Consider the following 14,562-nt stretch of genomic DNA (forward strand, 5'->3'; position numbering starts at 1 on the left):
TGAATCCCTCCATGTCTGTCCATCTCCACAATTAGCACCTAGTCCAGGCCACCATCTGCCTCTTGCCTAGATACTTGCCTGCTTGCTTCCTTCCAGGTCTTGCTCTCACATAGTGCAGTCTTACCACAGTGTCCAGAGTGAGCTTTAATAAAGCAAATCAGATTTATCACCTCCTATTTAAAACCCTAGAGTGAGTTCCCATTGCACTTAGAATAAATCAAATGCTTGCTCTGGCCTACCAGTCCTGGGTGATCTGCACCTTTATCAGCTCTCCAGTGTCCCTGTCACTACAGCCACACAGCCAGCCTCTGTTTTCACACTTTTCAGAGTCATGACCCCTTAGGGCACTTGCAGGAACCATTCCCAGGTCTTCACTGACAGTTTCATTTTTATCTTGCTTGTCTCAGCTTGAAACTCTCCTCTTTAACATGATCTTCCCAACAAACCCATCTAAAGAAGCTCCCTGTCAGACTCTGTCACATCAGCCTGTTTTATTCTCTTCTTAGTGCTTAACATTACATGATAATTGTGCCATTTTTCACATTGACATCCTGCTATTAACTGAAGTAGGTTATCTTAAATTCCAAGAAAGTACATTTTCCTCAAGGACCCAAGAGAGCATTTTCATTTTGAATGGGGGAGGGGGGGAATAGCCCATAAACATTGTTACTGTTCTTAAATTGGCATTCATGGAACAAGAAGACACTCATCAGAGCTGTAAGATTTATTTTGCACCAAGACTAGCCCCAATCCATAAAACCCTGGAATCCTCCTACTAGTTCATTGCTTTATTTCACAACAGCTCATTTCAGACCAGATCTTTCTGGAAAGTCTGGTCTTACCTTAGTCTAGTATAGTTTGTCCTAAGCCTAGCCTCTCCCCTTTCATTCCAGATTCCTCTGGAGATTCTTCTCATAATACCACCAAACTCTATCCTAAGTGGGTTAAGAACAGCAGTGTTCGGGGCCTAATAATTACATAAAATTCTCTGAGCCAGCAAGTTTGTACTGAACCTTAAATGAAATATAAAGCCCAGCCTCCATGAGCAGAGGGTAAAGAAGGAAGGGTTTTATTCTCTCTTCCTTTTCCTTACAGGTAAAATTAGAGTGGTTATTACTTTCTAATTTCAAAATACTATTTTGATGTTTTCATTTTAGCATTTTATAATGTTTTCTAACAAAGTTACCAAAAGGTACATTTTTATGTCAGCACTCATTTATCTGATTATTTCCTTAAAGGTAAAATAAGTATGATTGTATGGTCTCAAGGTACTATACTCATGTATTCACTTTGACATTTTACAGAGCTAACACACATTAAATAAAGATTTTTAAAAGTTAGTTATGTTGTCAGTGCTCATATTTTGAATATTCTACTAGGAAATAAGTAGTTTTACTATCAAAGTTCCACCAACCATTTTGCTTAGTATTTTGAAACATTTTTCAAATGCTCATATCAGTAATAGGAGGCTACCAAAAGTTCAGACCATGTAAACTACCCATTTTGATTATTCTCACTTTGTGAAAGTTGTTAGGGAGTTAGTTACATTTTTTTTTAGTATTTTTTCCTATAGTATAAAGAATCTTAATTACTGAAAATATATAAACGTGTAAGTTAAAAGTAAACAATTGAAAGTGTCTATACATGTAAAATATTTTAACTGTAAGTAGTAAACCTTAGACTACTTTCTGAATTTTATAGGAAAAAAATATGAGTTACAGTAATATTAGAAATGGATTGGTTGCTGAAATATATAAGTGCATCAGTCATCAACTTATGGCATTTACTATGTGAATATCTATTTTAAGGGGCGGTGGTCGTAAAAGAAACAATTGTATCTCCACCTTTAGGTCTTATTCGCAGGTTAGAGAGATGAATTTCAGCATGTGGAAAGATAAATAACAGAGAAGACATCACAAGGCAGCACATAGCTAATTATACACAGATGATCCTTTAGCACTTACTATATTTTATATAAGGATGTCAGTGAGAGCCAAAACAGGACAGTCATTGATTTCATCATAATAGCTCAATGTTCTGTTGAGGACACCTGTCTTTTTTTTTTTTTTTTAACATCTTTATTGGAGTATAATTGCTTTACAACGGTACGTTAGTTTCTGCTTTATAACAAAGTGAATCAGTTATACATATACATATGTTCCTATATCTCTTCCCCCTTGCGTCTCCCTCCCTCCCACCCTCCCTATCCCACCCCTCTAGGCGGTCACAAACCACCTAGCTGATCTCCCTGTGTTACGCGGCTGCTTCCCACTAGCTATCTATTTTACGTTTGGTAGAGGACACCTGTCTTTATTGTTGAGTTTTCCTCAACAATTTATTCTTCCTCTTTATTCTTTATTCACGATTGTCCTCTTTATTTTTGTGTCATGATTTTTCCTAATCTTTATGTTTTAAAAACTTTAGTTGCCACACTGTTTCATAACACAGTTTTCCACAGTCTCGGAACCATACATTGTAGGCAGCAGGCAGAAAAATGAGAATGCAATAGCTTGGTAGCTTTATTCTCCAGCATCTGTTCAGAGTAATCCCTGAATCTGTTTGTTCTTCCCACAAGCTGTGCACACATTTTTGTTTGCATGATCCTTATGTAAAAGTTCAAAACTAATGCTACCATTTCAAATGATAAGGCCGTTTAACTAACCATCTAGTTTCTTTTGGCTGATTAGATTTCCATTAGATGATAAGAGAAATATCTCAATTTACATAACGCAGCCTTAAAGAATGCCCTAGTTATTAGCCCTGATTACCTATATATCATCTGTTTTCTTGAACTTTCTTGCTGATTCATCATTGGGAATTTGAATAGCATTTAGCTACATTTTCCCACTACAGGTTCCTTAATTTAGCATTTATTTTACTGATCTTGCCTTAAAAACACCCACCCTGAAGTATAATGATAACTAATCTATTAATCATTAGGGAATGTCTAATGCCCTAGACTTTGGGGTTACACAGGTGCATAAAGCAGCATCTGGGTCCCTGAGGATCTTAGAATCTAGTAGAAAGGAGAAATCCTGGCCATTCTGGTTGTGGAAAGAGACGATTGTATACCATTTGAAAAATTAAAAGTCTGGGATCTGTACTGATTTCATTTATCTTGATCTGTAGATGAGCCATAGACCCATAGAATGAAAGGCAGAAAAAGAGATGAATAAACATAGCCAAATCTGACTGTACTCTTGGATCTTAAGTAATGTTGTGGAATGATGTTATGTGTTATACTCTTACGATAGTGGAATAATTGTATCTAAAAGGAAGGGAAGTTCTGGCAAAGTATTATTAGTGAATTACCATTTGGAAGATGGACTATACTATGCTTCTGTTCCCTCCTGAGGTTTATTCGAAAAGTGGATATAGATCCTTGTCTGTAACTTCCACCTCTCCAGTTTTAAAGGACTTAATGTGATTTCAACAAATGGATTTGAGCTATCCCAGGAGTTCTAGAGGCTACCAAATATGGTGGGATACAATAGGCCCACTTTGTAAAGAGAAATAACTGTAAATAGTGGGCATTTATGCCTCCAATACACATTCCGAAATCCATCCTCATTATCAGTTTAGACAATTCAACTAACATCTTCCAGCTGGAATCAATGTAGGCATTTTTATTAAGAAATAAGTTAGCTTTATAAAAGGTCCAGACATACCACTAAATTGTTTACAGTGGAAAAAAAAAAAACTTAAAAATAAAAAATAAATTAGCTTCAGTGTCCATCAGTAGGGGTGTGTTTAAGTAAATTAGAATATATCCATTCAGTCAGATACTATGCACTCAACACTCAACAACAACGGTGATGTACATTGATTGACATGGGAAATGTCCGTGAAAATGTAATGTATATTTAAAACAACAGGTAGAATACGATTTTTTTTAAGTGCGGTAAAGTAAATGTATGTGCATGCCCACACATCCTAAGGGCACTGAAATGCTTTCTCATCAGTACTGCCTTTTGGTGGTGTCCTCTGACCTAATGATAGGATATCCCAGTTTGCCCAATAACTGGGCAGAAGCTACATTCAACTTATTTTCAGTCTGTTGAAAGTGGTTTGGTTAGCAAGGAGGTCTTACCCGAAGGGCAGCTGGAAAACAGAATTTTAGCATCTTTGAACCTTAGGAGCAGGTTAGTTATGGAATTAGAGAGGACATATCATCTCCATCTTTGTAGCCCCCAGCCTATCCTCCAATCCAAGGTAGTCAAATACAAGGACAGCAGTATTGACTGTGAGAATAAACTAAAATAATAAATATTCAGTTTCGATTCTGTCTAAAATAAATACCTACAAAGTGGGACAAGATATGGATAATTTTAAAAAATTATTTGGGCCCTTGCTTAAAAAACGTTAAGTATGAACATTCTTTGGAGATATAAACCACATGCTGCTGTTCAGAAGTAGTAAGTATTGGATCATGAATGAATTCAGTCAAATGGCTACCCTTTATTAGCCAGCTTTCCCTGATAGGATAGCCCTCAGCAGACTAGTGCTCCCCAGTCAAAATTTCTGTGCATGAGCTACAGTAGAATCTTGACTAGTCTTAGAATGCCAGTCCCCGGAATTGTTAGTCCAAGTCTTTTTTTTTTTTTTTTTTTTTTGCGGTACGCGGGCCTCTCACTGTTGTGGCCTCTCCCATTGCGTTGCGGAGCACAGGCTCCGGACGCGCAGGCTCAGCGGCCATGGCTCACGGGCCCAGCCGCTCCGCGGCATGTGGGATCTTCCCGGACCGGGGCACGAACCCGTGTTCCCTGCATCGGCAGGCAGACTCTCAACCACTGCGCCACCAGGGAAGCCCAGTCCAAGTCTTAATGAGGTCTTAGACTACAAACTTGAAAGATTGGCACCGTGCAAGCCTTTGCAGGAAGGAAGCATTTGTAATAAGTGAAGCTGAAATTGCTTAATCTCAAAATCAATTAGCTTTGGGAATACATTTAAATGAAACAATCATCATGAACTTTCCAGTTATTTTTTTCCTAATCTATGCTAAAATCCAAAAGGAATATTATTGGATTATCTGCTCTTTTGAATTAAATATCCCTGTGTGCCCCGTCATTTGCAAACATAAGTAAAGCTTTACCATGCTATATAGAATATGGGAAATTTTTTTCTTCCAAAACTTGTTAACTCCATAGCCACAAGGAATGAGCTGTATTTTGGACTATGAACTTGAAAGGAGTTTGTTTACTGATCAGCTAATCAGAGATTATTCAGACAAGAATCCTCAAGAAATTTCTTTATTGGTCCATTTCCCATTTCGCAGAGAAGAGCAAGCAGCAAGGAAGAGTAAATTGATAGTCTATAGCTAATCAAGACTTTAGAACTATTTAATGTTTTGCTTACATATTCATCTGGCAATTTTTTAGAATTGTTTCAGTTCTGTAAATTCTTTATTTGTTGCATTTGATTATATTAAGTAAATAAATGAATTTGTTAATATTCCAAGTTGTATCTGGGGAGTAACGATAGCATATAACTTTAGGTACCTAGATTTAAGATTATTTTGAAGGCGTATACCATCAATCCAGAGCAATCCTCCAGCTACTTGATTCATTACAAGCTCTGGCGAAAGAGCTGCTCTCCCACAGGATTCAAACGTGTGTAGAATAACATCATTAGTACTGTACTTCCTTCCTCTGGAGCTATTAACCATTCCCAGGAGAGAGAAGAGAAATCACATAACACCCATTGCTTATCAGAGTTATGAGTTCGGTAAATAATTATACCTTCTTGTTTTTGAGTGCAGTAGAATGAGGAAGTATATTACGGCTGCTACTAAACCACATTCAAATTACAGTCTCTAGAGCAACAACACAGTAATCCATATTTTCAAAAGAATCATAGCAACTCAATTTTTTTTTTTTTTTCTCGGTACGCGGGCCTCTCCCGTTGTGGAGCACAGGCTCCGGACGCGCAGGCTCAGTGGCCATGGCTCACGGGCCCAGCCGCTCCGCTGCATGTGGGATCCTCCTGGACCGGACACGAACCTGCGTCCCCTACATCGGCAGGTGGACTCTCAACCACTGCGCCACCAGGGAAGCCCGCAACTCAATATTTTAAAAGACATGTTTCTAATTGCAATTGCCATAATCAGTTATTTTCTGATGTGATGTTTTACTTTCAAAGAATTATTACCTTTGTAGAATAGTGAAATTTTAAATTAAATTAAAAGTTGAGACACATGTTTTAAATAATACTCCAATTTAAAATGGAAGAACTGGAGATTGGAGGAAACAGAAATAAATGAAATTAGAATGATAGCAAAGTTTGAAGTTCTATTCCAGGATTCTTTGAACCAAACACTTGACAGCTCCCCAGTCATGTTAATTGCCTTTTTGTATCTGTATATATTTCCATATGCTGAGTCATCATGTTGGCTTAAAATGCAGTCATTATAACAATATTGGCAATATTTGGCTTAAAATGCAGTCATTATAACAATATTGGCAATATTTAAATGTTCTTCCCTTTCATGCCTGCCTTATGGAATATACAGTTTCTGAACACAAACTGTTATTTTATCTTTAAAATATTTTTCTAAAATATTATTAGTGCTTGTAAAATAAAGATAGATAGGAGAACATGATTGCCTTTAAAGTACTATGATAGCAGAACTAAAGTTAAAGACGTTTAAAATCCCTTATTCTCTCAAATTAAATTCATTTTGAGCCAGAGGTCTAGAAAGCTTAGCCTTTGGTATCATGGGATGCCCAGGGCACCCTGACTCCCAGACCAAGGGAGCAGAATCTTTCTTGACTCATTTCCCTTTATCACAGACTCACCATATTCATGTCAAATGCCCACTGTCCATATATATTATTTTATATATGCTGTATTTAAAATGGATACACTGCTGTATTTAAAATGGATAACCAACAAGAACCTACTGTATAGCACAGGGAACTCTGCTCAATTTTATGTAACAATCTAAATGGGAAAAGAATTTGAAAAACAATAGATGCATGTATATGTATAACTGAATCACTTTGCTGTACACCTGAAACTAATACAACATTGTTAATCAACTATACTGCAGTAGAAAATAGAAAGTTTTAAAAAAATAAAAATACCGAAAAAAAGAAATTAGAGCCATATAAATATATAGATTTTTCAATAGACTCATAGAATTTAGACACAAAAAAGATCTTAGAAATTGTTCTGTGAGTGACCAAAACTTGGTTCTGACTCACTACACATTTGCTGTGCAAGTAGGCAGCCCTTCCCCGACACACAGGTATTTCAGCTGTGATGGCCCATGGCATGTGCCTCATGCTTTCCAGGCCAATCTCCATGTCTTTGCAGCTTTGCCTAAGAAAAGGCAAATGACCTTATTTAATATCTAGATATAATGATGCCCTATCTGATTTCTTGAAGCCCTTCCCTGATTTACATTTAAGAGCCAGTGTAACCATTGATCTTATAATTTTACTGAAGCACAGTAATTTTGTAGATTGAAAGAATGGCAACCAAAGCTATACTTTCATAGAAATATATATGTATTGGAAACCCAGCTTCCTTTCTGTCACATGATATATCCTTTGCTAGTGCTTTTAATATTCTGCTCCCTGTATAATTAGTGATACAGTGCTGTTTTCCTTCTGATATGAATGTGTGCAAAGACAAAGACATTATATATATATATATATATATAAACCTTTAAATCTTTTTTTAACATATTGAAATTTTTTCAGTATATCTCTGATTTTTTTCTTGATTAACCACATTAATAGCAGAGAACAAATGCCTGCATACAAAAGTAATTTGAATTTTATTTAGTACATATACAGCTTAAGTTTCACATCTGAGTGTGCTGCCATGGCCTCTAACACCCTGAACTTGAAAAGAACCAGTCCCTGAAGCGCTGGAAACTGGGCTGGGCTCCTTGGCATGCCGTCCTCTTCCTTCTCCAGGGTGAAGTCATCACTCCCTCTTGCCCTGATATCGTGGCTTTTATAGTTTCTCTGGAACATAGAAATTTGGAGTTTTGCTAAATAGGTTTATTGACTTTGGTCAGTGATAGAACGGTTGGAATAAAAACATAACATGTCATGATGGCAAATTAGTGACCAATTACTGTATGCATTTGCCATATGTTAATAAAATTTGAAAGTAGCTGTTCATCCTGTTTGGATGATTGGATATTCCTTTGATCTAAGCCAACGATGAAAATAAAAACTGACTCTCAGTCCCAAAAGTTAATAAATGTAAGGCATTTTCTAAAATAAATGAATATGTGGTTTTCAGATCTCTGTCTTTTATTTCTGTTTATTTTTTATTAGGTTTACTATAAATCTGTGTTTGGGAGCAAAATCTAGATTTTACTCCAAAAAGAAACAGGGAATAAGAGGGTGGCAGCCTACAGTGTCAGATACCAGATTGTCACCATTGTTTTCCTTTTCATCAGCATCCTCAGCATGCCTGTGGCAGAAGCAGTGACAGAACTGGAAGGGTTTACCCAGGGTTGTGAATGCGTAAAATGAAAAACAAAGGGGATAGGAAACCTAGGGGACACCAAGAGCAGTATGTCAATGGGGCCAACTTAGAAAGAGAGGAAAGTGAGAAATCCACAAGCCTGCAAGGTTTGGCTTCAACTTAACCTTGCAGCCTTCTCTCCTGCCACCTTCCCTTCCCTCCACTCACCAGTCTCAGGAGCTACCTCAGGTTCCTGGCTAGCCCTTCTGCTGTGTGTCTCTCTGTGTCCAGATTCTCCTTCTCTCCATTCTTCCCTCACTACTTGTTATTTACCCTTCAAGAATCTACTCAGGACTCGCCTCGAAGAAGCCTTCTGTGATCCCTTCCATGTTGGATTGCATGTCCTGGCCCTAGGTGCTCAGAACATTTCACACATTTAACTTGGCACTTACTGTATGTGACTGGAATTATTTACGCTTAGGTCTTTCTTTCCCATTACGCTATAAGGTCCTTAGGAGTGATTTATCCATTATAAGGATCCTTGTAACCCAGTGCCCTGCATAGTCCCTGGCAAAGTGTAGGCATGCAGTAAATGTAAGTCTGAATGAAAACTAAAATGTGGGTTTTCAGCTTTCTGGAAGAGAATTTATTGGTCAGGAGAATCACTGACTTTATTTGAATTATCACCTGTGTTTGACATTTTAAGTAGCTCTCCAGACATAAACTGTACCCAAGGGTATGACCATGTCTCAAGAGCCACTTTATGTGTATTTGTGTCAGTGTATGTTTAGGACTAACTCTTTTTAAAAAGCATTTCACTAAGATGAGCCGCAAGGCAATAATTTTTTAAGCTTATTCCTTTGACCTCTTTCAGATTTGAATTACATAATTTTGTTGAAGTTCTTGAGCATAGATTAAATAGGTCATGGAATACATGAGTGCCTTGGAAAATAGGTAAAATTGTGTGAAGGGAAACATAAGAAAGGAAGTCTGGTAAACGGGGAGGAAGTTTAAAGCAGGGTGGAATGAGTATATAACTAACGAATCTTTGAATATATCTTATATCCAAGAAAAATGTTGTATATAATGTGAATGTCTATAAAAGTCCCTGGACTCTCAGACTGAAATTAATTAAAATGTTGAAAAGCTTAATATGGGGTATGGAGCACGATAGGGGTGTTCTGGTCTGATTTTGTTTTATATTCTACTTGAAATGGGTGTATATCTCTTTACGGCACCTGTACCTTCTAAAATATTTGTTCATCAACAGCAAGCACATAACAACTTCTTTCTGACTTAAGTCAAAAGTAATTTTCAATTTGAAGATAGGAGTCAAAGCCTGAAACCAGTAGCCAAAGAAAGCAACACTGGATATTTTAAAATATACAGAGCAAACTATTAACTGAGATGTCATTATTCAAAAACTGTCTCTTTCACTTCTACTTAGAGCTGCAAAAAATGGAATCATTCTGACCCATAACTCTTCACTTTCTTCTCTTCTTTAGTGGGATTGGAAGGAATTGGCCCTGGGCCTCAGGAGGCAGCAGTATTTTGGCAGAATTTGGAACTCTGCATTTGGAGTTTATACACTTGAGCTACTTATCAGGAAACCCCATCTTTGCTGATAAGGTGAGATTCTCCAATATACCCTGCACTGCAAAAAAGTACTTGTTGGAAACAATATCCCTCTGTGGGGAGATTTAGTAATACGGAACGTGGAAAAGAACCACCAATTTTAATGTAGCCCTTTATGAAGTTTTGTTACGTGCAGCATTTCATTTAACCAAACTGTAAACCATTCTTTTCACGGCACCATTCTAACTCAGTGCAAGAGGGCCTCGCTTACATGTCTGATTCTCTACACCTCAAGCAAGTAACTTTACATCTCTGAAGTTTTTCCCTTATCTAAAACTATAGTGTTTTGTGGACTCTGTATACATGAAAGACTTTTTAAACTCAAAGTGTTTTACAAATGCAAAGTAGCAATTGAATCAGTTTCTAATTTTCAAGAAACACACCCATTACCCCACCACTCCGCCCTTAGCTTTCACCCCATTTGTCAGCTCCCCTTTACAGCAGAATTCTTTGGAAGAGTTGTCTGTGTTTGTTTCCTTCTCTTCTTGACTCCCACTCCCTTGAATGCTCTCCCGCTGGGCTTTTCTCCCAGCCACACCAGTGAGGGCTGTGTTGCCAGATCCAGTAGTCATTCTCACCTCTCCCTCTCCCTCCCTTTTCCTCCCCATCTTCCTCTCCCTCTCCCTCTTCCTCCCTTTTCCTCCCCATCTTCCTCTCCCTCCCCCTCCCCCCTCCCTCCCCATCTCCCTCCCCTCCCCCTCTCCCTCTCCCTCTCCCTCCCCCTCCCCTTCCCCTCTCCCTCTCCCTCCCCATCTTCCTTTCCGTCTCCCTCCCCTTCCCTCCCTCTCCTTTTCCCTCTCCTCCTCCCTCCCCCTCTCCCCCTCTCCCCCTCCCTCCCCCTCTCCCCCTCCCTCCCCCTCCCCCCTCTCCCCCTCCCTCCCCCTCCCCCTCCCCCTCTCCCCCTCAGCACCGGCACACTTGATCACTTCCTTCTCCACGGGCATTCTCTGCCCCTGGCTTGCCTCTGTCTTTGCCAGGTGCTCCTTCTCAGTCTCCTATATTGGAACTTCTTTATCACCCCAACCTCTAAACATTGGAAAACCCCAGGACTCAAACCGGGGCCTCTTCTTTTTACATTCACTCTCTCCATTATTTCATCCAACCTCATGACTTTACATACTGTCTGTAGGCTGTTAACTCCACATTTGTAATTCCAATTCCAACCTGTCCCCTGAACTCCAGGCTCTATAGCTAAGTACCTATTCAACATTTCCACTGAAAGGTCTATCAGACAACTCCCACTTAAAATGTCTCAGACTCAGCCCCTACACTGGCTTTTACTCTAGTCTTCATTATCTGGGTAAAGACGCCTCAGTTTACCCAGTGTCTCAGACCAGAAATCTTGAGGTCATCCTGGTTCCTCTCTTTTTGGTAAACCTCAGATCCAATCCATGAAGAAATCCTTTGTATCCCGTTACCTGTGCTGCTACCCTAGTCCAGGGATCCATCATCTCTTACCTGGACTGTGCAGTAGCCATCTGACTACCACTTCCTCCCTTGCCCCCTCAGTCACACCGATCCTGTAAAAACACAAGTTTTCAATGGCTTTGCGTCACACTCAGAATAAGATAAGCCCACATTATGGTCTGTGAGGCCTGCAAGATGTGGGGCCTGGCCACCTCTAGGCTCTCCGACATTCTCCCCTTCTCTTCCTCACCTCCACCCTTTTCTCCACTCTTTTCTCAGGACTTTTTTGTACTTGCTCTTCCTTCTGCCCACGTGCTCTTCCTCCATTGCTCTGCGTGACTTACTCCTTCATTCCTTTAAATTTCTGCTGAAACCCTCTCCCAGTAGCCTCCCCAGACCACCATGACTAACAGAGTACAGCCTCACCACCTCACATCACTCTGTCCCATTACTCTTTTGTATTTTTTTCATAGCATTTATTACCACCTGATATATTTATTTGTTTGTTAGCTGTCTCACTCCACTGGATGCAAATTCCAAAATGGTAATGACTTTGTTTATCCACTGATACATCCTAGTTTCTTCTATGGTGTCTGGCATATGGTAGACTGTATTCACTTACAGTTATTATTTTTGTAAGCTAGTGGCAACTCTCTTTGCTCTAATTCTGCATCATTTAAATCAATGGGTTTTTTTTCTAACATGGAAAAATGTAATCAAGAAAGAGAGAAGAATGGCACCAAACTTGTTTTTCATATTTTCATAGTAACATTCCATTTTCTATTGTAGGTAATGAATATTCGAACAGTACTGAACAACCTGGAAAAACCACAAGGCCTTTATCCTAACTATCTGAATCCCAATAGTGGACAATGGGCTCAATGTAAGTCAAAAGTTAAGCATTGTTGATACAGATGAACTTTTTGCAAAGCAGAAGTAGAGACACAGGTGTAGAGGATGGAAGTATGGATACCAGGGGTGGGGGGTGGATGGTGGTGTGATGAACTGGGAGATTGGGATTGACAGATATACACTACTATGTATAAAATAGATAACTAACGAGAACCTACTGTATAGCACAGGGAACTCTACTCAGTGCTCTGTGATGACCTAAATGAGAAGCAAATCCAAAAGAGAGGGGATATAGGGACTTCCCTGGTAGTTCAGTGGTAAAGAATCCGCCTTCCAGTGCAGGGGACCCAGCTTTGATCTCTGGTAGGGGAACTAAGATCTCGCATGGCGCGGGGCAACTAAGCCCATGCGCCGCAACTACTGAGCTTGTGCGCCTCAACTAGAGAGCCCAAGTGCTGCAAACTACAGAGCCCACGCACTCTGGAGCCCCTGTGCCACAACTAGAGAGAGAAAACCTGCATGCCACAACTAGAGAGAAGCCTGCACACCACAACTGGAGAGAAGCCCGCGTGCCGCAAGGAAAAATCCTGATGCCTCAACAAAGATCCCATGTGCCGCAACTAAGATGCGACTCGGCCAAAAAAATATAAATAATTAATTAAATTTAATTAAATTAAAATTAAATGAAAAAGAGGGGATACATATATATGTATAGCTGATTCACTTTGCTGTACAACAGAAACTAACAACATTGTAAAGCAACTATACTTCAGTAATTAATAATAAAAAAAAGTTAAGCATTGTTTTAGCTCTTTATGATACCCAGCACTGTTCTAGTAACAGAGAGAAGGAGCACCAAGAAAAGCACAAATCTTGTTGGAGAATCTTTAGAAAAGGGGAAAGGGAGCATGGTTCCTTTAATAAATAGGCTTCTGTCATAAGACAGACTGTAAATGTTACCAGGGGAACTAGATTGTTCATTTTTCATGCATAACTGTGAGCATGATGATCTGTAAGCACATTTAAAGCTGTTAATCAGAAAGGAAATATCTGGTCAGGGTACTGTGGGGATGCTAGCCTATAATAAACTGGTTATATAGATAAGAAAATTGTTCCTTTGTGCTAATGACTAGCAGGGTTTACCCAGATTAGCTAGAGTATTCTATTTCATAACATTTTCTCTTTCTGTTTGGCTACAGGATGGGAGAGGAGACTGAGTCTTTAAGGGTTGAGAAATTGTAAGAGCAAACAGGGTGCTTTAGTCAATTTTAAGCCAGCAGATAAAGGCTTCCTGCCAGGAGAGCCAACTTCACCATAGAAGAAAGTATTGTGCTAGAAGCCCTCACTTCAGATCCTTAGGGACTTTAACCAGGCATATAAAGATGCAGAGTAGCTGAAAGAAATGTTCTCAAGCTGATTTGGAAAAACAGTGGTAGATTAAGCAGCACCTGAGAGCAAATGAAAAATCCTAAGTGAGATGTCTAGCTGTGCCGCAGATGTTAGCGACGCCTTGAAATTTTACTCTAATTTGAGTCTTTTTCTTTATATTTAAATATGATATTCCTAGATGATTATGCCTCACTGCTACTTTAGAAGTATTTTTCTTAAAGAATAATGTAGTAGAAAAAATGTGCTAAAATCTATGTCTGTGTTAATAATGTCTATGGAAGGCCCTAGCATTGAGACCACAACACCATAGTCAAGGTTGCCACTTAACCTAAGTGTGATCTGCAGATCACTAGATATCCCTAAAATCTCTCAGGGGATCTACACAATCAAAGCTTATTATATTTTTATAATAACACTAAGACTTTCTGCCTTTTTTACTGTGCTGACAGTTGCAGTTACATTGCAAAATCAATGGTGGGCAAAACTGCTGAAGCCATAGTGATAGCCATGGCAGAGACACCAGATAGTACTAACACCAGGCATACCTCAGAAACATTGTGGGTTCAGTTCCAGGCCACTGCAATAAATCAAATATCACAATAAAGCTAGTCACACATTCTTTGTTATTTCCCAGTGCATATAAAAGTTATGTTTAGGGGTCTTCCCCAGTGGCGCAGTGGTTGAGAGTCTGTCTACCGATGCAGGGGACACGGGTTCGTGCCCCGGTCTGGGAAGATCCCACATGCCGCAGAGCGGCTGGGCCTGTGAGCCATGGCCGCTGAGCCTGCGCGTCCGGAGCCTGTGCTCCACAATGGGAGAGGCCACAACAGTGAGAGGCCCGCGTACCGCAAAAAA

At 39.4% G+C, this 14,562-nt stretch overlaps 1 protein-coding gene across 2 annotated transcripts in view; it reads left to right on the forward strand.

Moving 5' to 3' along the window:
• MAN1A1 (mannosidase alpha class 1A member 1) overlaps nt 1–14,562 on the forward strand; it is a 173,356-nt gene that overhangs the window by 125,874 nt on the left and 32,920 nt on the right. For both annotated transcript variants that reach the window (XM_067702249.1, XM_067702248.1), the window contains 2 exons: nt 9,930–10,053; nt 12,256–12,349. In XM_067702249.1, the coding sequence (XP_067558350.1) occupies nt 9,930–10,053; nt 12,256–12,349 (218 nt within the window). The remainder of the gene's footprint in view (nt 1–9,929; nt 10,054–12,255; nt 12,350–14,562) is intronic.

Source organism: Pseudorca crassidens, chromosome 13 (genome assembly GCF_039906515.1).
Source record: "Pseudorca crassidens isolate mPseCra1 chromosome 13, mPseCra1.hap1, whole genome shotgun sequence".
NCBI classification, from domain to species: domain Eukaryota; kingdom Metazoa; phylum Chordata; class Mammalia; order Artiodactyla; family Delphinidae; genus Pseudorca; species Pseudorca crassidens.